Genomic DNA, 25,307 nt, shown 5'->3' on the forward strand with positions numbered 1-25,307 from the left:
TCCGCATCCTCCGGGCCGGCGGTGGCTTCCGCCGGCCCGGAGGATGCGGAAAATCCTCCATCGTAATAGGCCCCTTAGTCCAAGATGGCTGTAAATCACTTTTTCCACATGCCGTCCTGCATTTCCCGAGGTGGTGCTTATTCCATTTTGTAAATAAAATTAATAGCTTGTGATACCACAATATAGCTAAATTGCCACTGCTAAACATGAAGTGTTTAAGACGTCCCTGCCCAGGTTGTTAATTATCTTGTGCTTGTTGCAGGACCAGAGGGGAGATATTGGCTACACACAAGAAACTCATCCTCTAAATGAAGGCCACATAGGCAGAAAACAAAGAAATATCAACAACAGATCATGATATCAGCCCACATGAGACAAAGAGGGAGTGGATGTTTTACTGGCCAAATGGTAAACTAACATTGTCATGGACATACAGATTGACATGGAAAGGAAGACACAGACATCACCATTAATCCTTAGTCACCATATACAAACCAAATGCAGAACAAGAAGGCTGCCTGATAACTACACTGCCAAAAGGTTCTGTAATTTTCATTGGGAGAACTATCAAGAGGGGGTGACTTCGCTTGGGGGTGAATGTCAGATGACACAGGACAAGCAATATGGTTATGTGAGGCTGGCATGGTGTTTAGTCCAGAGCTTTAGGACTCTCGGAGGGGAAACAACCTTTACAACGCAACTGTTACAACGCACTACCATTACAACGAAACTTTTACAACGCAACAGCCATTACAACGCAACCATTACAACGCATGACACAACAACGCATACCACTACAACGAATGTCATTACAACGCAGTCATGACAACGCATACCATTACAATGCATACCATTACAACGCATAGCATTACAACGCATAGCATTACAACGCATAGCATTACAACGCATAGCATTACAACACATAGCATTACAACACATAGTACCCTTACACTATCCAACACTTACCCTACGGTTGCACCCCCTGGAGTTAGAATAGTAATTTTTACCCCTACACTATCCAACACTTACCCTACTATTGCACCCCCTGGAGTTAGAATAGTAATTTTTACCCCTACACTATCCAACACATATTATTGCACCCCTTGGAGTTAGAATAGTAATTTTTACCCCTACACTATCAAACACTTACCCTACTATTGCACCCCCTGGAGTTAGAATAGTAATTTTTACCCCTAAACTATCCAACACTTACCCTACTATTGCACCCCCTGGATTTAGAATAGTAATTTTTACGCCTCCACTATCCAACACTTACCCTACTATTGCACCCCCAGGAGTTAGAATAGTAATTTTTACCCCTTACCCTACTGTTGCACCCCCTGGAGTTAGAATAGTAATTTTTACCCCTCCACTATCCAACACTTACCCTACTATTGCACCCTCTGGAGTTAGAATAGTAATTTTACCCCTACACTATCCAACACTTACCCTACTGTTGCACCCCCTGGAGTTAGAATAGTAATTTTTACCCCTACACTATCCAACACTTACCCTACTGTTGCACCCCCCCCCGGAGTTAGATTAGTAATTTTTACCCCTACACTATCCTATACTTATCTTACATGCAATGTAATGTTATGCGTTGTAATGGTATGCGTTGTAAAGCTAGTATGCGATGTAATGGAATGTGTTGTAAAGTAGTTTTAAAAAATTCGTTGTAATGGATGTTGTGTTGTAAAAAATGCGTTGTAAAGGTGTGCGTTGTAAAAGTATGCGTTGTAACGTCATACACCCCTCTCGGAGGATGTGCAAGGTGGACGATATGGAATTTTTACACAACCCATCAGGGAATAAAATCTATACACTGGCTACTTACTCCTCAACAAAACTCTAAGGGATTACAGAATATATTCTCCACACTTTGCCCTGATACGAGGACGCACTCACATGAATCGATTCATTAAATCTTTTATTTCAAAAAGAACCGGCATTTGCATTCCGATAATTGAGCTTCGCCAGACGCGTTTCAGAGCAATTATGCTCCTTCCTCATAGGCAGTTCCTTCAAAGAACACAGAGCATTGACACACGTTTATATTTCGTCAGCTTTTCATAATTGATTGCCCTCTGGTGAGCCTCAGTCAATGTTATGAAATATAGACGTGTGTCAATGCTTTGTGTTCTTTGAAGGAACTGCCTATGAAACGCGTCAGGCGAAGCTCAAATATCGGAATGCAAATGCTGGTTCTTTTTTAAATAAATGATTCAGTGAATTAATTTGTGCGAGTGCGTCCTCGTATCAGGGCAAAGTGTGGAGAATATATTTTCTTTTCTCACTAGTTTGCAGCATAGGCTAGAGTGATGGGTTAAATTTATATATATATATATATATATATATATATATATATATATATATATATATATATATATATATATATATATATATATATATATATATATATATATATATATATATATATATATATATATATATATATATATAAAATTTTCTGGCACGCCTAAAATGGTATCGCTGACTTGAATGAGGAGGTAACATGCAATGACCTCAAACATTCATATGCAGGGCACGCCACCTAACTGCATCTTCTGTGAAACTCTGAAATATTATGGTGTCAAAGATGAAATGGAGAAGAAGCTAATAAGGGCCACCCATTAACACACCCAATCACAAAAAAAAAAACAATGGTAAGAAGTTGCTCGAGGGGGGCAGCTGCAATCTTCGATGTTAAATTTGCCACAATATGCATTTCTGGAAATTCATCAAGCACACTATGAAGGCCGAAGCTTGGCGGGCAGACGTTTATCTCGGAAACACAAAGCAAAGAAGCGAAACAAAGCAAAACAATACAAGGTTTCTCTTGTGTTTCTGAAATTAAGAGGCACCATGGAACCAGTTCCCTTGATGAGAATCAAAAACTGGCCTCATTTCAATCTTGTATCAAGCACATCACTGGAATTATGATACTTCCATGCACTGCAGGAGTTCTACATATGCCAAGAACATCAGTCTCAATTATCTGATAAACAGACACGGACAGCCTGCAAGCCCTGGTAAAAAAAGGTTGAATCCTCTAGGTCATACAGGCCCTAAAAATGCAAACATTTGAGGCATACGCAGCTTGACACCTCTATTATTTATAAAGATTGCCCCAAGGCTATTACAAACTCAACTCTTTGTTGGACCACACCTAAGGCCAAAGACTGTTATTCAGTCAGTGACAGAAGCTCAAATGTTGGCCATGCTGTATTCCAGGTCAGGATTCCATTGTAAGTGCAAACCTATCGACCCATCTCCCTTCTGAGGAGACCTCAACATCTTTACTAAAATTCTGACATCCAGACGAGACCCCTTGAAGACACCTTGGCTACTCCAAGAAAGATGGGCTTTATATGGAACAGACTAGCTGGTTGGAACACCCAAACAAAATCTCCCGGTGGAATATAATTGCAAAAGAAAGGAAGAGATATTCATCTTACTCCACAAAGTTATGTTATGTTATGTTATGTTAGTGCTATTTGTATTGCGCACGGCTGCTCCAGCGAAGGAGCGTCCCGGCGCACTGACAAGGTGGCGAACACAACACAACTGGGGAACAGAAATAATTATTAAGAAATTGGGGAGTGAAGGATTTAACAAAGCTCAGAAAATAAATGAGTTTTAGCGGCCTTGCGGAAGGAGAGCAGGTCACCAAAGGTCCGGAGTTTCAAAGGGAGAGCGTTCCAGAGTGCGGCTGCCCGCACCTTAAAAGAGCGGCCCCCCACCGACTGAGTTTGAACCGAGGGCCTACCGCTAATTCTTGGTCTAGCGAGCGCAGAGTGCGGCCCGGGATGTAAGGGCGCAAAAGTTGGTGCAGTAAGGGAGGTGATAGGCCCTTCAGAATTTTGAAGGAAAGGCACAAAACTTTAAAGTGGATCCGCTGCCTAATGGGTAACCAATGCAAGGCTCGCAAAGATGGACCGGCCGAGCAAAACCTAGGAAGACCTACAATCGCTCTGGCCGCAGCGTTCTGCACTCTTTGAAGTCGAGTTAACTCAGCCTGGTTTAATCCTATAAAAAGGGAGCTGGCATAGTCCAACCGCGCCAAAACCGTTGCTTGCACCACCAATTGGCGAGTTGCGGCATCGAAGTATTTGAGGGCAGGGCGCAGATTGCGCAGGATGCCGAAGCAGCAAGCCGCCGTCCTTTTGGTGTGGCCAACGAAGTTGAGGGAAGGGTCCAGCCAAACGCCAAGGTTTTTGATCTCCGCAACCGGAGTGGGGGTCGGCCCCAGCTCAGAGGGCCACCAAGTATCTCCCCATAGGTCCGTCTGCTTCCCAAAGATCATCACCTCCGTTTTTTTGGCGTTTAGTTGGAGACAGTTGGACGTCATCCAACCAGCCACCGCCCTGAGTCCTTCTCTGAATCTTGGGGCATCCACCCCAGAGTCCCCGCTGATCGTGACCGCTAGCTGGGTGTCATCTGCGTACGACACCATGGTCATACCACAGAGCTTCACAACCTCAGCCAGCGGCCTCACGTAGATGTTAAACAACGTGGGGCTCAGTGAGGAGCCCTGTGGGACCCCAAGAGACAGAGGATGACATTTGGACTGGTAGGGCGGGGACGCCACACAGAAGGAACGATCCCTGAGAAACGAACGGAACCACTGGTGTGCAGTGCCGATCACCCCTATCTCCTCAAGACGTTGCAGGAGAATGTCATGGGAGACCGTGTCAAAGGCGGCGCTAAGGTCTAACAAAACAAGCGCCGCCGTTTGACCTGCATCCAGAACTACCCGAAGGTGCTCGACCATAGATAACAGTGCTGTCTCCGTACTGTGGCCAGCCCGAAAACCATTCTGGGTGTCGTCCAGAATGTTGGCACGCGACAGATGACCAGTGAGGGCGGTGTTGACATGCGCCTCCGCGAGTTTGGCTGGCCACGGGAGAAGCGAAATCGGGCGGTAGTTCTCCGATTTTGTAGGGTCGAGAGATGTTTTTTTCAAAATGGGCATTACTACCGCATGCTTCCATTTCAAAGGCACCTGGCCTGATGCTAGCGACATGTTGATTAAGTCGCAAACCGGGCGAGCAAAAACCTGGTCTCTGAACATAGGTGGCTTGAGCGGGTCGTCCGGCGACCCCGACTTAACTCGGAGAGCCAAGGCCGTGTAAGACTCCAAAGAGAGGGAGGGGAGAGAGTCTAGCACCACCTGATCCAGCCGGATGGGAGGCCCCATACTGGTTTGAGCAGTGGAGGAGGGGAAGGCCCTATATATGGTCTGGACCTTCTCCAGGAAGAAAGCCGCCAGCGCTTCACAATGAATATTGGAGCTGATGGAGTTACCGGCCGGCTTCCTTGCCACAAGGTCTTTAAGGGCCTTAAAGATGGTTTTAACAGGATTCCTACTATTGCGAAACTCCAGAGCGTAGTATTCAGCCCGGGTTCTACAAACCGCGCGGTGATAAAACTTGACCGCAGCCATATACAGGGTTTTTTTGCTGCTGTCGTACCTCTTCCTCCAGTCTCTCTCTGCACGTCTGCAGACACTTTTCAGAGCCCTCAGATTGCCATCATACCAGGGACTGGGGGCGCGGGAGCCACACTTACTGGAAACCACCGGGATAAGGGAGTCGAGGGCCCTGGTTACCCATCCGCAGAAATGGTCATAACCAGACTCCACGTTCTCCACTGCACCCAGTGGGTCGTCAGTGAGAAGGCGGTGGAGATCTTCCGCCTTTAATTTGCTCCAGCGCCGTCTGGGCATGGCTCGCAGTGGCACCTTAAGTGGGGCTTCGTCAAGAGGACAGTAGATGGTCACGAGTGAGTGGTCTGACCAGGTCAGGGGGACGGGGGGGCCACTGTAACCCCTTCTAAGTTAGAAAAAAAGGGGTCCAGAGTGTGGCCACCACTATGAGTGGGGTCCGAGACCAGCTGGAACAATTGAAGGGCCTCAAGGTCCGCCACCATCCCTCCCACAGAAGAAAGACATGGAGTGTCAAAATGGAGATTCAAGTCACCAATGATAGAAAAATTGGCAGACCCTACTGCTAGTGAACTAACCGCCTCAGGAAGAGCCTCTCGAAATGCCACTGAACTACCAGGTGGACGGTAAATCAGCAATCCTGACAAGGTAAAATGCGGAGTAACCGCGACCTTGAACAGGGCGCTTTCGCAGCCCGTGATGTTCTGCACACTCCAGGCGCAAGAATAGCACGATTTAACAGCAAGAGCGACGCCACCCCCTCTCGAAGAGCGGTTGAGCGTGTAGATGGAATACTCAACGGGGAACGCCAGATTCAATACCGTAGAATCGGTGTCTTGCAGCCATGTCTCTGTCAGACAAAAGATGTCAGATAAAACATATGAAACTTGAATGGTTCTTCCAGACTCTAACGCTACACAACAAGTACTTCAATCATCGCTTACCAGCGTGCGTGCTGGCAGGCGAGCCCTCAGATGATAGGAGCAAACCTAAAAGGTATTAGGGTGCAGATGTCGCATTCAACCCAACAATGATTGTTGAAAACAGCTTAGTCAGAAAGACTAAAAAAGAGAGGTCACTTACGTCCCTGTCCGAGTCATCAAACAAATTTTAAAAGCATTGAACATAACATTGTTGTGGGCTGGAGTGATCATACCGTCAGCTTCCCTTTGGCTGGAATAAATATGAGCCAGCATCCAGTCCATATCATATTGGCGATAGAGGGCATTTTAATAACAAGCTTTCAATACCGAATTCACCGCTGTGAAAAAAACAAGCATTGGCATAGTCAATATGTCTCGCCTTTGGGACGTTAGAAGTGTTTAGCCACGCAGTACATTATCCTGGGTGCTGTGTCGCCAGAGATTGAAGAGCTATACAATTGCTACCCACTAGGTTATGGCGGTGCTGATGTAGTCCTTTGCCTTCACTTTATGATTGTAAAAGCAAACACAGGATTTTGAATCAAATAGGGCCACATTCTCAACCGCATCCCTCTGTCAGACCAAGGCCATTGTTCTGCACCAGAGTCTGTGGTGGTCCAGCCATTGTCAGTGAGGTATCCCAGGGGCAGACAGTGGTATGGTCGCTCCCAGCGTCCCCTGCTGGTTCCAGGTATCGTAGCTCTGCTTTGCCTGTGCCTGTACCGGCTACATTTGACTGGTGCCTGCCTCTTTGCTGGTTTAAATTGTTTTACACTGTTTGGTCCTTATAGAGCGCTTGGTGATTGTTTTGCGCGTATTACTGTAGCGCTGTGCTCCCCCCTCCGCCTCCATCTTGACTGTTGTTGTTGTTGCCCTCGTGTGCCCGCCCCGCCTCCCAGCTGAGACGCCCTCCCACGAACCTTTTAGAGCGCTTCTCCTCCTCAGCGCGCTGTGACTCACTCCTCTCCTCGAGCCGAGTGGTCGCTCCCAGCGTCCCCTGCTGGTTCCCGGTATCGTAGCGCTGCTTTGCCTGTGCCTGTACCGGCTACATTTGACTGGTGCCTGCCTCTTTGCTGGTTTAAATTGTTTTACACTGTTTGGTCCTTATAGAGCGCTTGGTGATTGTTTTGCGCGTATTACTGTAGCGCTGTGCTCCCCCCTCCGCCTCCATCTTGACTGTTGTTGTTGTTGCCCTCGTGTGCCCGCCCCGCCTCCCAGCTGAGACGCCCTCCCACGAACCTTTTAGAGCGCTTCTCCTCCTCAGCGCGCTGTGACTCACTCCTCTCCTCGAGCCGAGTGGTCGCTCCCAGCGTCCCCTGCTGGTTCCCGGTATCGTAGCGCTGCTTTGCCTGTGCCTGTACCGGCTACATTTGACTGGTGCCTGCCTCTTTGCTGGTTTAAATTGTTTTACACTGTTTGGTCCTTATAGAGCGCTTGGTGATTGTTTTGCGCGTATTACTGTAGCGCTGTGCTCCCCCCTCCGCCTCCATCTTGACTGTTGTTGTTGTTGCCCTCGTGTGCCCGCCCCGCCTCCCAGCTGAGACGCCCTCGCCCCTCCCCCCCCACCATCCATTTATGGCCAATGCCCCCACGCGCAGCGTCCACGCGCTACGTACACGCCGAAGGTGCGCCAAAGGTAAGCCCGTCTACGCCCGTCCGCGCCTGGACCGCGCCCAGTGCCAGACCCCCTGGCCCCCGTCCCTCCCAGCCCCCCCGCATTACCTACGATGCCGCCACCCTCCTAGCCCTTAACCCCGGCCGCGCTCCCAACTGCGTCCAAGCCGCTCCTGGACACACCCATGGACCTTTCTCTTGCTTCTCCTGCAAATTCAGCGGCACCGACAACATCTCCGCTACAACCACGTCACAAATTCCCGACCCCAACCACCTACAATGCATCCTTCTCAACACCCGATCGGTCCACAGACACGCCATTGACCTATGGAATCTACTAGACACCATTTCTCCGGACATCGCCTTCCTTACGGAAACATGGATGAATGCTTCCTCCGCACTAGACATCACCATTGCCATCCCTGAAGACTATAAGATCACTCGCAAAGACCGTACCAGCCACACAGGAGGAGGAATCGCTATCGTCCATAAGAAATCAATCCGCATATCAACCAGCTCTGACGCCAACCTCGCCAACTCCGAACACCTTCACTTCCAGATCCACATCGACCCCAAAACCACACTCAGAGGCACCCTCCTCTACAGACCACCAGGACCCCGCGCAAAATTCAGCGAAGACATCACGGACTTCATCACCCCACACGCGCTCCCCTCGAAAGACTACATCCTTCTGGGAGACCTCAACTTTCACCTCGAAAAGATCAACGACCGCAACACCACCACCCTCTTGGACAACCTCGCCAACCTCGGACTTAAACAACTAGTCACTTCCCCCACTCACATCGCAGGTCACACACTTGACCCCATCTTCACATCCAGCAACCATGTCTCCTTCAGCCACACTACGGACCTCCTCTGGACTGACCACAGATGCGTTCACTTCACCTACAACAAACCAAAACCCAGCACCCACCTCCAACCTACCCTGCAAAGAAACTGGAACAAAATCACCACGGACCAAATCTCCGCATCGCTCCTTCAAAACACCCCAGCACTCTCTTCTAACGCTAACGAAGCCGCCACCAACCTCACCCTATGGTTATCCAACACCGCTGACACCTTAGCACCTCTGAAAAAACGTCAAAACAAACCTGGCAGCAAGAAGGCCTCATGGTTCAACGATGATCTCAAGAAGTCCAAGAAACTCTGCCGTTCCCTTGAAAAGGCCTGGAAAAAAGACCCAACCACCAGCACCAAGGACGCCTTCAAAAACGCCACCCGCTCTCACCACCAACTAATCCGAAAAGCCAAGAAAACAGCATTCAAGGATCAACTTGACAACAACGCTCACAACAGCAAGGAACTTTCCAACATCATCAAGGAATTTTCCAATCCCTCGGCCAACTCCGACATCACCCCCTCTCAAACCCTCTGCGACTCCCTAGCCTCATTTTTCCACAACAAGATTGCAGACATCCACAACAGCTTTGACAACCAACCCGGAAACCAACCCACCCTACCATTTGCTGATCATCTTCCCCCCGTGAACACCCTCAACGACTGGAACCCAATCTCCACTGAGGACACCATCCGCCTGATGAATTCCATCCACTCAGGATCCCCCACAGACCCTTGTCCTCACCACATCTTCAACAAAGCAGACTCCGTCATAGCACCGCACCTCCGAGACGTCATCAACTGCTCCTTCAACTCCGCCACCTTCCCGGAAGACTGGAAACACGCTGAACTCACCGCCCTTCTGAAAAAACCCACAGCGGACCCCACCGAACTCAAAAATTACCGCCCCATCTCGCTGCTTCCATTCCCGGCCAAAGTCATCGAGAAAGCAGTCAACAACCAGCTCGCCGCCTTCCTCGAAGCCAACAAATCCCTCGACCCCTCACAATCTGGCTTCCGAGCAAAACACAGCACTGAGACCGCCCTCATCGCAGCAACAGACGACATTCGTACTCTACTGGACAATGGAGACACAGTCGCCCTCATCGTCCTTGGCCTCTCTGCAGCATTCGACACAGTCTGCCACAGCACCCTTCTACAACGCCTCAATAACATCGGAATCCAAGGAAAAGCACTTGATTGGATCACCTCGTTCCTCACCGGAAGAACCCAGAGAGTCCGCCTTCCACCATTCAAGTCTGAGGCCTCTGAAGTCATCTGCGGCGTACCACAAGGATCCTCTCTCAGTCCCACCCTCTTCAACGTATACATGAGCCCCCTCGCGGCCATCGCACGCCAACACAACCTCAACATCATCTCTTACGCGGATGACACTCAACTGATCCTTTCTCTCACCAATGACCCCAGCACCGCCAAAACTAACCTACACGAAGGAATGAAAGAAGTCGCCGAATGGATGAAACAAAGCCGTCTGAAACTGAACTCAGACAAAACAGAAGTCCTCATCTTAGGCACATCCCCCTCCGCATGGGACGACTCCTGGTGGCCGGAAGCCCTCGGAAAAGCTCCCATCCCGACAGACCACGCACGGAACCTAGGCGTCATCCTGGACTCTTCACTCTCAATGAACAGACAAGTCAGCGCCGTATCCTCTTCCTGCTTCAACATTCTTCGCATGCTCAGAAAAACATTTCGCTGGATCCCCTCCGAAACAAGGAAAACAGTCACCCACGCTCTGGTCACGAGCCGACTGGACTACGGAAACACCCTCTACGCAGGTACTACCGCAAAACTCCAGAAGAAACTCCAACGAATCCAAAACGCCTCAGCCAGACTCATATTAGACATCCCACGCAGCGAACACATCTCTGGTCACCTTAAAGACCTCCACTGGCTACCCGTCAATAAGAGGATCACTTTCCGACTGCTTACCCACGCACACAAATCACTCTACGACATCGGTCCAGAATGCCTCAACTCACGACTGTCCTTCTACACCCCCTCCCGCCAACTACGCTCTTCCAGCCAAGCCCTCGCCACTGTACCTCGCATCAACAAGACCACCATGGGAGGCAGATCCTTTTCATACCTGGCTGCTAAAACATGGAACTCACTCCCCGCTTACCTGCGCCTTACCCAGAACCATTTAGCATTCAGAAAGCAACTTAAAACGTGGTTATTTGACAAGTAATCCTCCCCCCCTTCCTAAGCGCCTTGAAACCCGCTGGGTATGTAGTGCGCTATATAAATTCTTTGACTTGACTATGTGCTCTGTATGCATTCCTGAACGTATTTACATCCCAAATACTGCATTTTCTACATAAACACACACACGACCGCATACAAATGCAATATATACATATGCGTGAGCAGCATTATCGATCTACACACGTGATTTAACACAATGCAGTTTCCCACTGATTTTCACCTGATACCAACTAAAATGCTTTTATAAAAACTTTAAAGGCGATTAATTCCAATCTATAGTGTGTGCCTGCACAGAAATAACGCAGCGGGGCTCCTTCTCCCTGTGCCATAACAACACTGACATCAAAGCAGCAGTTGTGAAACTCGCCTTGCAGCTGCTTGAAGCGCCCCTCGAGTTGGTTGTAGTTGTAAGGCACCTGAGCAGTGTATGCTGGGGATATGGGCCCGAGCATGATGGTTGCCCACTGTAGTTTCATGTAAAACTAATGTTGTGAAAGTGTTCTACACAAGCTGTTCACGGCACGCAGCCACCGGCTCCCTGGTCCCTCCCGGGGAGAATTTTCAGCCTTCTGCAAACACAGCCCGCGGTTCAAAAAGTGATACCTGGAGGCAAGCTTTGTGCATATCAATCAATGATGCTGCAGCATGCTATTCATAGTCCAGTTATGGGGAAAAGTGCAGCAATACAAAGATAAATAAATATGTACATATATGTATATACATAAGAAAAGCTTCAAGAGCATGCTTTGAGAGGTGTTCCTGCCTTGGGCTGGAGCCCTCTTCTCAGAGCTCCCAACGCACACCTCTCCAACCCTTCCTACCGGTGTGTAATTCAATCAGCAGAAAATCACTGCGTATTTTGTGCTGATGTCACTCAATTAGCATAAGGCGTTGTAGAAGAAACCCTGAACGTACCACGTTAAAGTACGAGTAGGGGGGGGGAAGAGGTGGCAAAAAGAAACAGGAATCCAAGCAGGGCGGCTGCAGGCATATACTTCACACGGTCAGTCGCTCATAAAAGACTGTTATTATGAGTACTGTGTTTTTTCAGAACCCCCTTACACGCACCAGTCTGCACACTGTTACTTTGTAAAATAGTACGCACCTGGACAAAACTAGCAGAATTACAACCTTTTGTTACGAGCCTCACACTGCGCACACACTGCGTTTTTTAGGTCTTGCCTAAGGCATTGCTTAAGCAATGCTTGTTAGCGAGATATTATGTAGGGCTTTAAAAAATGCACCCAAAGGTTTTTCTAGGCGGATTGCCTACAGTGCATGTGTGCGAGCGCGTGCACATCGCACACCATTTGTCAGACAGGTTTACACTTCAAAGGAATCCGCTCCCCCGCCCCCTCCGCGCAATGCCAGAGCTTGTGGTTTACAAGCAACACCCCAGCTGCTTTGCCACTCCCCCTCCCTTCCTACTGGCATTCCCCCCCTCCCTTCTTGCCCAGTCCTTGTTTTACTTGTTGATTAATGGCGGTCGCAAGTCTTGTTTTTTTATTAAGTGATTTGCTTTGTTTGGCTAAGGCAATCGAGATAACCTGTGTATGTACTGTTTCAGAAAAAAAATAAAAATAAAGCAGTGAATGCCATGTGTGTTTCAAAAATAATAACGCAGTCAGCAGAGCACGTTTGTTTCCGAGCCAAGGCAATCAAAGTAACCTGTGTGTTTAACTAAAAAAAAAAAGCATGTGGTTGCAAACATCAGCTGGGCATGTTTGCTTTGGAAAGCCAGCAAATACAACATTCCAAAAACATGAGCCTAGTCGAAGGGCGCAGTAACTAACTTAAATGGCAAGAAGCAAAATAAGACATGTAACAGAGCCAGTCGCCAAGGGAGGGACACATGGCCACGATTTACTACTGAAAAGTAAGGAATTTAGAAAGGCACACAAAACAACTAATTAAACAAAATGGGGGTGCTGAAAGCCCACAGAGTATATACAGCATGCCTCAAAGTGCTGCCTAAGTGAGACCTAAACATTTTTTTTTTTAAAGGACTTGCAAGGGTGGCACTAGAGGACACGTTCATGGCTAGGTAGAATAGCCACTTTAAAATAACAGTGACGTCTGAGATTTTATATTTCTTTTAAAACGCTACAAACTTTTGTGAGACAATAGGAGTTGGAAGAGTTCTGATGAGCCAGTAACCCCACACGAACACAAAATCCATGATACAGGCCTACCTAGCGCATAGGCTACTGTGCAGTGCAATGGTCACGGTGAAGAACAAAAGCAAATTTTAAGTGGGCACTGGTTCAGCTTAGGTTGGGCTGTTGGAGGGGGGGGTAGGTGGAAAGAGTGAGGGTGCCAGATATGGGTTGAAAGGGGAATGTTATACGACTGTTGTTTCATGAAGAGAGAACTAAAGCATGGAATTGGAATAACTAATCCATATACCATTATGCTGCTGATATCTCATTGCAATAAACATCTCGGTTTCTTATGATAAAATTAGAATACTGAAAATAATCGAAAACACAACAAGTGCTTTGTAAGTAAAGTGCCTCAGGCAGAGTCCATCAAAGTGACTATTTTAATTGTTTAAATGATTTGTCACTGTATCTAAAATATGCTGCGTCACGACAAGGCTTGGAAATACAGTTTGCACAAAAAAGGTAAAGAGGAGGTTTGGAGATCATGTTTATGAATGAGGATTCGTCTGTGTACTGCTTTTTGATGCTACTGCAAGGTTGAAATTGGAGTGGTCAGTGGCACAGAATATACAAAAAGTGCTATGCATGGATCTGTAAAGATCGAAAAAGTGTGTAAACGTTACTGTGGTTGTGACTCGTTGGGAGGGTCAATGAATGCAGATTGCAGATCCCTGTAAAAATCACTATGCCACCGTCTGAATGAACAGTCTTTGTTGGGAAGAACAATACCACACTGTGTGCAGAGCTGTGCCTTTCTAACTTACCCAAATATTTCCCCTGCTGACGTTCCCTTGGTAAACTCGACACTTGCTACACGATGTACTCTTACAATAAACCCCACCTATACATTTATCTCAATACAGACGCCAACAACAGGTTACAGGGAGGCAGACAGCTGGTGGTAGGGACAGGGTTTCCCAACCACCTCATGGACATTCTGTTCAGTCCCCCAAAACTGGTCTGGTTTACAAACTTCCTACATGTATTTGGCCATTAGTAGGAATGTATGTATTACGTGGTGGTATGTTCCATGCCGTGTGTCTGTGCGAGTGGTGACCTTGAAGAGCGTCTGGTTATTATAGCAGACAATGGTGTTGCTTCTCTTTGTCTCCTTTTAGATAGGAAGCCTTTCAAGGACCTACACCATTGCAGTGTGGTGTATCCCATCTGGGAGGACTTACAAAATCGAGTTACCTCGAGCTAGGACAGAAATTTGCTGAAAAACACAAAAACAGATCATAACCAGTTTGTACGTCTACCTCAGCTAAGGTGTATAGTGCCTACATGGAATACACATCCCTCAAGACATCTCTGGCCTCTTGTTTGCCTTGCACAGCCTGGTAACACGTGAACGCCCTCTTGCAACACTGGTCTGTCTCTCATGGAACATAAATTACTCAGACCATTTCATAGATGTCCCCATGCCCTCCAGGGGTGGAAACACCTGTAAAGATTTGCCAAACTCTGGGCTCCTTAAAGTTATATTTGAGACTGGTACACCTCTTAACTGAGCCCGGCTTGCCGCTGAGCCCCTACTAACTGCATAGGAACTAGCCTCACAGAGACCATTCCTTGTAGTCATCTAGACTTCGAAAAAGCTCTGCAGTACCATTTACCCTATGTTTCCTTCAGATGCATAAAAGAACACTACTGTGAATTGTGTGTCAAATAAATGTTTAAGGGAATAACTTGGATATCCAACAGGAGTGCAGTAGAGTCTGTGGCCCTGTTGCATGCTGTGACTGGGCCAAGAGAGAGGGCCTCCGAGGCTAACCAGACTCTTGTTTCTTTTCAATTTGTTACAGACAGAAGAGTAGAAATTCTTGCTCTTTACTCACCTTGATCTCTGGGGCCGATGTCTTCAACTAGGGGTGTCTCTGAAGCATCCGAGTCCTCTGTTTTGATGGATGTAATGCGCTCCACTTGAAACTGGCAGCTCCCGTCCTCATTGGCACTGCCCAGCAGGGAGAAAAGAGAAAACATGAATGCTTTCATTGTAGAGTGCCAGCCACTACGGAGTTAAATGTTCAGAAGAAAATCAAAAACACACCACTCTCGAAGAATGTGAGTTGCCTATCGGTGCCATGAAGGAGGCTGAGCAGGGCAGAGTTGGGATGTTGTACTTCTTTAGAAACTGCCAGGATATGAAATTCTTTCTTGTATGCTTTCTATCCACAGCAGTAAACTAGAAGCCCTCTTGACTTTTCTCACAGCCCGTTTACCTCTCCTCTACATGCCCCATGTCAGCCCCCTTTGGAAGCACACCCTGTCAGCTAGGTGCTGCTACGGGGAACCTAGAGAAATCCCTTAGTTGGAAGAAGAGATGAAAGTGGGGGTTTATTCACAGAATAAGATGCCATAGCACCTAAAACGGAGAGAAAAAATGCCTTGAAATGAGGCTAGATATCACTTGCATACAATCGCACAGCACAACCTCCCACGTGAAACAGAAGGAGCTATCCTCACTAAACAAAGATTCTCATTGGCTACAGACCATCCGCACCTCCCCACCCCCAAAGTCTCAGCATATAGACTATTGCATTTTAAGATACCTTAAAGGGAAGTTTTAGTAACTCCCTTAACATCTTCCACACCGTTTCATTGCAGTTCCACCAATTTAGGGTTGGCTGCTTTGTCACACTAATTCACCACTTCCAGCAGGGAGACTGTGGCGCAATTACTGGACGAATATCACTCTTCTTTGCCTTACCTGGTAGAGACACGAACCAATGGCTCCATCTGGGTGCCATACTGTAGTGATGAAACACCCTTGTTCCCCATGGCGTAACGAGACTGGGAAAGCGAAAACCAGCCCTGCAGTTGAAGGACAAATTTGGTATGTGAGATATCTTTAAATAATCAAGAGGGAGACAGATCAACTGGGTAAAAGGATTGTGGAATTCCAACTCATTTAAGCAAAATAAATAGCAAATGTTTACAAGAAATTTCAAGATTTTTTTTTATGTCTTAGAAACTCGAACAGTTATTGACTTTCTCATGAACCCTGTTTAGAGATATAAATACCCCGAGAACTCTGAAAAAAGTTCTGCTACTAATTCTTGTAATGGATACCAACCAGACTGTTGTATCCATTGGAGGCCAATTGAAATACTGAGTTAATAAACTCTTGGGTGGCAAACTCTCCTCTTCCACAATGTTGCCATTGGGCAGTACTGTAAATAACAAGTTACTTCGAAATGTCAGGGGTGAGAATTTAACTCAATGAGCTATATCACCAGCTCACACTATTAATAATCACTGACTTTCTAAAAGAATAACATTAAAACCACCATTTCAAAAAAGGAGAAGAGAGAATTCAATTGCAACATACAAAACCTCTTTAAAGATGGAATAAGTATAATCATTAATAGAGGGGAGAAGACCAAGGCCCACAAGTCCTGAACCTGGCCATCTCAAGCGTCATATGCTGAGACCCACCTGCTCAACAAGTTCGTTCAAGGCCACCCTCTTACTCTGCAGCGTCTCCAGCTCAGACATCATGTGCAGCAGGAGCCTGTCCAGGTCCTCACACACCTCGGTGAGCTCTGGGTCATCACCAGCCATTGCAGCTTTTGACGAGCTCACGTCTGGGCAGGCGGCAGAGGAGCTACTGGCGACAGACGAGCGCTTGTCAAAGGTCAATCTGAAAATTAAAAGCAAGTACAAGAGAAGTAGTGAACACACCCCAAGATACAGTGAACTGATCAGCTGCAAACAGTAAATGCACCGAACCTAAGATCTGCAGCTATGTACAGCACCTGGAAATGTACTCCTTTCCTCTATCGCCATTCATACACTGTCCACAGTCTTGTAGATGTAAGGGATGATGGGAGTGGATTGAGGGAACAAAGAAATCCTTCCATTTACACAACAGTATCTCTTTTGAGGGGTCCACTGCCACATGATAAATGGGTGGGGTCGTAAGAGTGTGTAGGACTACACCTGTGCATTATTCACTTCCCAATCTAGAGGCAAATTCCCTACTCAAGAACAACTAATCAGGTTTATGCAGTTGTCATTGTACCTATGCTGCAAACATTGTGGATGACACCTAACAGATGCTTCACAAAGCTGAACCACACCTTCTGGCCCTCTCTGGATCTTCCGATGCAGTTGGCCATGACATCCTGCTGACAACCCTTCCATCAAAACTACTTTTCATTGTTTGGTACTTTATCGTTTTAAATGTTATCTATTTTACTGTCAGGGGACTTAAATCAATGATGTCTCCCTCCCTCACTGCCTGTCTAGATGACTAAAGGCATCCCACAAGGATCAGTTCTAGCATATTGCTGAAATCTCTTGTGGAACTAAAACTAAAACCTGGTCTCAAATCCCCAAAAAGTTGATGATACTCAACTTCACCTTAAAATAAACCAGAGAAAGATCGTTATTGGTTCACCAAGATAAAGAACGGAGTGACCCTAGGGAAGCTAAGCCCCTTGAACTTGGGATAATGATTTTGGAGCTTGTTCTGAGTGGTCTGGCGTGGTTATTTCTATTTTAGGGTTAATTACCGCATCACAATTACCATTTTTACTGATTGTTGAGATACCTTCATCAGCTTCATCCCAATTAACCTCAGGGAGAAAACTGGAAGTATTCCCGATGTCTGGCTTACATCCTCCCACCGGTAAAAAAAAGTGACATGATGGGGAGCCACGGCCAACTGCCAATTAGGTCCAGGGAGCCACAGGTTGAATAAGTTTGGGAACCACTGCCATAAACCATCAAGAGCCTCAGACTGAATGGGTCCAAGGATCACCACAATAAACCTTAAAAAAATCAAACAATAGAAATCTACGAAGCTGCAACACACTCTACCATTTAACACGTGGTTGTTTCATCTTTTTTTTTTTAATTTCACAATTTTTATTAAACAGGTATTTATATACATACAGTACATTGTCAATGTCTTATTTTCGATACAACGAGGGTATTGTTACATGGGGCGCTCGGTGGGGCGTGATATTGAAAATGTTTTCTGGCCCCCTGCGCACTGGGCGGTAAGGTCAAGTCTAGCGGTTAACTTACATCCCCTCTTTCGCGGGTGTTAAAGAGATAGGAAGAAAAGAAAGAAGGAAGAGGAGGCCCTAGGGGTGGGGGGGGGGGGTATGGGGGGTGGTGCAGATCTGTCAGAGGATTCTTTGCTAGTAATGGCGTGCAGTCTTTTTATGGAGGTTTTAGGGTGATCAGGTGTTTGTCCAGAGCGCTCCACATGTCCCCTCCGGAGTGGTGGCATGGCGAGTGGTACGTAGCTATATTATCTGCCCCTCTTAAGAAGGTGATCCAGTTGAGCCAGCCTTTGAAGGTGGCCTTCCCGGTGTCTTTCCAGTTTGTGAGGATTGTTTTCACTGCTGCAGTTAGGAGTAGGTCGATCAGGTCTCTGTCCTCTTTCGCTTTGGGGTTGGGGGCTATGGCTGTCGCAATGAGCTCTGTGATGTTGCCTTGCATGCGGTTGCCAGTCAACAACATATAGCTCGAACTTCTACCTCAACCGCAGCGCGGAACAGAACTGAAATGGCAGAAATATCTCATATCCTTTTACCCTGTTTTTTTTGTTTAAATAAACACTGCACTGAGACACCAATACAATCTCGGGATGGGGGGGGGGGGGGGGGGGGGGGGGGAGGAACTTCGATGTCGCACGTCCGACAGACAGAATACGGGGGGTGGGGGAGGAGCGTGATGGGGGGACGGGCAGGGAGGGGTTCTTGGCAGGTACAGTTCTTTATCTTTTCTAACTTTCTTACTCCTTTTCCTTTAGCCTCACTCTCTGAGGCAACACACCACACCCTAAGTAGGGAGGGGAGATCACGGAGACAGGTGGACAGACTGGACAGGCAGGCCCACATACAAACACAGAGAAGAAATCAATCAAGGCAGATGTTTCGGCCATACAAAGGCACAGACCCCCGAAAGGCAGGCGGCACTGAAGGCATAGGATGACGACATTAGTGCACACACAAGCATCCTCTGACCTCAAAGTTGTATCACTCAATGTCAAGGGCCTCAATCACCCAGTCAAACGTAGGAAAGTGATTGGCTATCTAACAAAACTCAAAAGTGACATATGCGTCCTTCAAGAGACGAAATTCTCTACCAACGACGCACTACGACTGAAGGCAAACTGGATAGGTGATCAGGCCTGCTCACCGGCTATACACAAAAAAAGGGGGGTGATCACCCTGGTAAATAAGAAATCTAAACTGACAATCCAAGAAACTTACTCAGATGATGATGGCTGATTACTGATCAACACCCTCAGAAGAGGAGATGAGACGATACACATAAATAATATCTATGGCCCCAACTCGAACGACAAAGATTTCTGGGAAGGGGTGGAAATGAAACTAGATAACCTCCCGCAAGAAGAAGAACTCATAGTAGTGGCAGGGGATTTAAACCAAGTACTAGACGATACTATCGACAGGCACTCAGCTAAAACAAGCCCAAGAACTCAGACAACAAGCACCTTAAAAAACCTATGCGCCAAACTCCAACTTAGTGACCCGTGGAGACTACAACACCCAGACACAAGGGACTACACCTTCTACTCCCACCCACACAACTCATATAGCAGGATAGATTACATCCTTATGTCAGCCTCCCACACACCTGATTGATCAAACAGAGATATCGGCGATAACTATATCAGATCACGCACACATCAGCCTGACACTGAGTGGGAGACATAACGAGAAACCCAGTAGTAGATGGAGAATGAATAGTGACATTCTCAAGCACCCTGACAATGTGAAAGAGATTGAGGGAGCTATCACAGAGTACCACAAATTCAACGACACCCAGATACGAACAGAGGAGTACTGTGGGACGCACTGAAGGCCACGCTAAGGGGTAGAATCATAAGTATCAAGGCCAGAATGAACAAAGCAAGAAATAAAAAAATAACAGAACTTGAAAACCAGATTAAAGAACTAGAAAGAGGGCAAAAGGCTAACCTAAAGGACGGCAATAGGCTGACAGAGCTGTCAAAAAAGAAGTATGAATTGAACAGAATCCTTAGTGAAAGAGCAGGGGCGTGGATTAACAAATATAAAGCTATCAACCTGTGCTCTGCAAATAAAGCAGGGAAGGCGTTAGCCTCCTACCTTAAGAGTAAACAGAGGCAACACGTGGTTGTTTCAACTCTCACATAACATTCTGCTCCTTTTTAGGTTTTATTCCTAAAACCTGGAACAAAATTCCAAAAGACCTTAGGACAACACTCATTCTTAGAATATCTAAACCATCTGTTTATCCAAATCTATTCTGCTTAATTTTCAGGGATGGAGAGCTACCAGATTCTCCATATTCTTTGCCAACCTCTGCTTTGTAGTGGAGAGTGCCTAACTATTATAATTTGCTTTTATTACACTTCATCCTTTCCTTCTCTTCTCTCATTACTGCTCCCCCCATCATTCTGTCTTCTTAGACAGACACAGATTTTCACTTTATTGCTTAAAAATATATAATAATCAAACAAAGGTTTCTCTAGCCCCCTTAAACACTTCAGGGCGGAAGAGGTGTGGCGCAGCGGCCAGGGTGAATGACTCCGGAATCTGAAGATCACGGTTCGACCCCGGTGCCGGCAGCAGATTAGCCCAGGACCATGTGACTCTGGGCAATAGCTTGCTTAATCTTCGTGACGGCCCCTAGCGCCTTGAGAACCTTACGGGTGATTGTTCGCGCTTTACAAATGTGAATTATTATAATATGATGAAAATGCTGTAGCTCATAGAAGCTTTGGATACAGCACCCTTCCATACGGTTTTGGTGTAATAACTCAATACTCTTGTATTCTGAACCCTATACTTTAATTATTTCTGCTGTAGTTCATGTCATTGTGTCTTATAAAGATACATTGACGACTAAAGTACCCAGGTGTGCATTCAGACTAGGCGGACGGGTTACTCCGTCACAAGGGTGATGGATATCCTGTCCACCAAAATATAAATTCTATTACATCCTATGGAATTTATATTTCGCCGAACGGGATATCTGTTACTGTTGTGACGGAGTAACTCGTCCGCCAAGATCTAAATCAGGCCCAAAGTCTTTACCAAACGAAAAAAACTGATATGAATACATACCTAAGACTTACTATACAAAATTGCTTCGTCCGTTGTGATATTGAGCATGATCCTTCCATCAACAAAGCTATTGTCTATTCCATGTATACTTTTGTCCCCTTTTATACTCTCTGGAATATTCTCTTTCACTCTCTTTTGGCAGCTCTCAGTATTATGTGGTAGTCTTGTGGTGACAAAGTTCTATACAAATAAGCAGCACAATATAAAATGACCAAATGATTTGGATAGATATCATGTGTGCACTTACTATGCATGTTGCTGTTACTAATGTATGAAAGGGTAATTGTGCCGTCAAGGGTTTTTGTTAAACTGTTGAATATTCAGAATTATATATTATTTTGTGGTCCTAAACATTTGACACCACTGATGCACAATTTGTGTTAGACAAAGTTTTTAGACAAATAGAGCTAATACCAGACGGTAATAAAAAGAGAGAGCAATAGCAGGGTGTATGGAAAAGTTCTGTTTGTTTTAATTATTCACAAAACAAGAATAAAATATACATGGGTATACCATTTGTTGCAAAAGCTACAATAGGAAAAATATCAATAAAACAGCCTATTTGCAGCAATTGTTGTAGCTTATCCACCTATTTACAGATTCTATCATTACAAGCGGTGGAACAAGCGCAGTCGACGTTTCGGTCTCTAGACTTGCGTTATGGAGACCATCCTCAGGACAAACAAATCAAATCATGAATACCCTTTCTTATAGATTAATGAAGATCATGGAGTTTAAATGGGCCTCAAATTCAAGTAGATGGTAGAGCTGAGTGCAATCATCTGTATATACGATTTGGCAGGCCCTTGGTCACTTTTACATGAAGTTCACTTAACACAGCAGTCCTGGCTAAACAAAGGTCGAAGGCGATCCTCACAGTTCAACAGGCAGCAGCAATCCGGCAGAGACTAATGTATGACATGTGCATCTATGCATCATTTTATCATGGATCACTGGGATATGTAAAATGTGGGCCATACAGTGCCTAGCAGTGAAAGACATACCTCTGAACTCACACACCTTTGGAGGGTGACACATACCCGGAGGGGGGGTTGTACTCCTGCCCACCCACAAGCCTCCCTTCTCCACCAGCCTGATCTGCCATGCTGCTGTTTGCTGCAGACTCCTGCTGCAGATCTAACGCTCTGACATGACTTTGAACAGAGTGTCTGCTCACAGATTTAAAGTCAAGAGTTAAGTGTAGCAGTCAGAGGCCAGTGATCAAAACAGTGTCACTTCGAAAAAGACAACCTCACAAAGAAAGACAAGTTACCTAGCAGCGCCAGTAAAACAAATCTTTGGCAAATTATTAAAATAGGCCCAGAAAGTTTAAATAATGTCACCGGCTAAATAAACAAGCATTTACAATGCAACGGTTTCGCCTTTGTAAAAGTTAGAGCTATTGGCATCGTAAATGACAAATTTTGTATTTATGTGTTGGTTTTGAAAACCGATAAATAAATGGCATTGTCATTTACAACGCCAATAGCTTAATTTCTCACAAATGCGAGACCTATTGCATTTGCACACACACACAGAACACAAACACACACACAGAAATGGGGGGGAAGGGACGAGGAGCAAAACCAAGGCCCAAGTGATTGGTTCTTCGCGTGTGCTGCAATGTATAGGAAAACTGGTAGGTGAGATGCTTAGTCATTTTCAGTGGGTGCTGCACGAAGCAGTAAAAGAGTGGCAGTTGTTACACAGGAAGCATGGAGCAGAAAAAGAAAGGTACTTATTGGCACGCAGTGGGTGATGCAGTAGAACAGAGGAGGTGGTTTTGGCAATCCTGTATGGTACAGCAAAAGGGTGGTGATTATTGGTAGGCAATGAATGCATCGTCTGGCAGAATGGTGGCGAATATCACCAGGCACTCTCTTGAACACTGGAAAAAGGGGTAGTTATTGGCAGGTGCTACATAGAGGATAGAAAGAAGAAAGAACTGCGATGACTGTATGTGAAGCATGGAGCAGTAAAAGGCTGCTTGTTACCGGCAAGAACCGCAGTGTGGTGAAGTTCTGGTAAAAGTATGGACATTTTTGGAGCGTGTTACATCGTGTTGTAGAACAGTGGTGGTTGTTGGCAGGCACAGTAGGGAGCAGGAACTGTGTGGTTCTTATTCGCTGCCCTGCAGTGGGGAGCATTAGAAGGGTGGTGGTTGTTGGCAGGTCTTGCTTGGAGAAGTAAAGAAAAAGGGTTAGTTATTGCCATGTGTTACATGCAGCAGCAAAAGCGCATTAGCCACAGGAAGGTACTGCACTGGAAAGTTAAAAGGTAGTGGTTATTAGAAGGGCAGTGCCTGGAGCAGGGCAAGGGTCGTAGTAGTTGGATGGCTTAGTATAAAGAGGGAGGGTATTATAGTAGAAAGATAATGCTAGTCCGTGCGTGTATGTCTATGTGCAGTGAAGAAGGTCGTGGGGTGGGGGCTGCATTGCACGGTATAAGGTGGTGGTGAGTTACTTCTTGTACGTAGTGCTTTTGTCTGTTTGGGCTCCCACTGCTATACAAATGCTGTATCCTGTGTTTGTGTGAGAGGGGGTGGCTGGCCAGCTGCACATGCTGGGCCTATTCTGTGAGCGAGGCAAGATTACAAAACGGAGACGTGTTCAGGGGTAAGGGGCTCTTGCACGGCTGCCACGGGTGGGTGGATTGATGTTTCCCTCTGACGGCTGGGACTGAATATTTCGCTACAGGCTTGGTCAAAGCGCGTTTTCTCCGCCTGTGTCAAGGATACGCTCACACATAGGGCTTCTGACTAAACAGCTCGAGGTTTTAGCTCCTCGCCGAGGAGGCAGATTGAAGCCCGTCAGGGTCGCAAGTTCCTGTACTGATTGGGCATGGCTGAGCATTTCGGGCTCTTCTCCTCCTTTTGCGGCAGGGCGAGTACTGATTTCCATATAACTGACCCTCTCCGGTAGGGGCGCTTAATAATTACTACTGGCTGTATGGGCTGATTTTAATATTCCTATCGATCTAAATGTGGTCCTGTCACTAGAAGCAGTTGTGAACAACACGTAATCATGATGGATGCAATCATGTGTGACGGCATCCAGGCGCTATTTTCAGATGTAAACGCAAAATCAATCCCAGCAACAAACAAGCCTGTGGAGAAAGGAGAGTGTGGGTAAGGTTTGCTGACATGTTCCTTCACGGTTTAAGACACTTCTCGTAACGAGAAACATAATGCGCTGGGAGACATGACTCAAATAAAACCAGACAGCTGTGCTGTTGGGTAGGCTGTGACCTAAAAACCAGCCCAGCATATCATAAAAGAGCCCACAAATAGTCAAAAACCAGACCCACACAATGACCTGTCAGACCTGTACTTCCGGCACTGATTCATTGCTTTATGGGCCAGTCCAACCCCGTTAGCAAATAAGAGAAGTATGCCCGGGCTGGACAAGGGAGTTACTTAGGATCGTAGAATAGTGTCAAGACGGAAGCCATGATTACAGTTCTGGTCTCCTGGTTCACCTGTCCTCAGTACTGCCAACATACCACAAGGAAGCATTTAAAGCAACATAACTGCCTCTCAATCATGTTATCACCAAGCAACCTCCAATGGCTTTATTATCTCTTCCTGTGTTTTCTTCTAATATTAAAGAGTTAAAGAGCTTGAACCTGTGCCAACTGAGACTACCCACCTGTCCCAGCTCCCTACAATGCCCACCGCATAGTGCTGATCATATTTTACTCTGAACACCAGTAATGAATTGCTCAAGTTGATTTCAATCTGAGGGGAATGGGGAAGGGGGAATGTGAAAGAGGCCTTCCTGCGCCACCAAAACACAGCACTACTTGTGCAACCACAGTGCTGTCGTTTCATTACATCGGAAATAATAGATCACTGGAAACAGAACTCAATTATGCTCATTTTAGCTTCCTCTGAAGAAGAAAAAAAAAATATATATACGATCGCTCTGCAGGGACCCAAACCTGACATTTATAGACGACACATATCTGCAGCAGGTGCAACAAC

General features: G+C 46.4%; 1 protein-coding gene across 1 annotated transcript in view; it reads right to left on the reverse strand.

Annotated features, from left to right (window-relative positions):
- VMA22 (vacuolar ATPase assembly factor VMA22) overlaps positions 1-25,307 on the reverse strand; it is a 40,533-nt gene that overhangs the window by 10,845 nt on the left and 4,381 nt on the right. Inside the window, exons 2-4 of the mRNA XM_086940318.1 lie at positions 16,671-16,875; positions 15,943-16,046; positions 15,071-15,186 (exon numbers count right to left, since the gene is read on the reverse strand). Coding sequence (XP_086796444.1) covers positions 15,071-15,186; positions 15,943-16,046; positions 16,671-16,875 — 425 coding nt within the window. The remainder of the gene's footprint in view (positions 1-15,070; positions 15,187-15,942; positions 16,047-16,670; positions 16,876-25,307) is intronic.

This window comes from Lissotriton vulgaris, chromosome 10 (assembly GCF_964263255.1).
Source record: "Lissotriton vulgaris chromosome 10, aLisVul1.2, whole genome shotgun sequence".
Lineage (NCBI taxonomy): Eukaryota > Metazoa > Chordata > Amphibia > Caudata > Salamandridae > Lissotriton > Lissotriton vulgaris.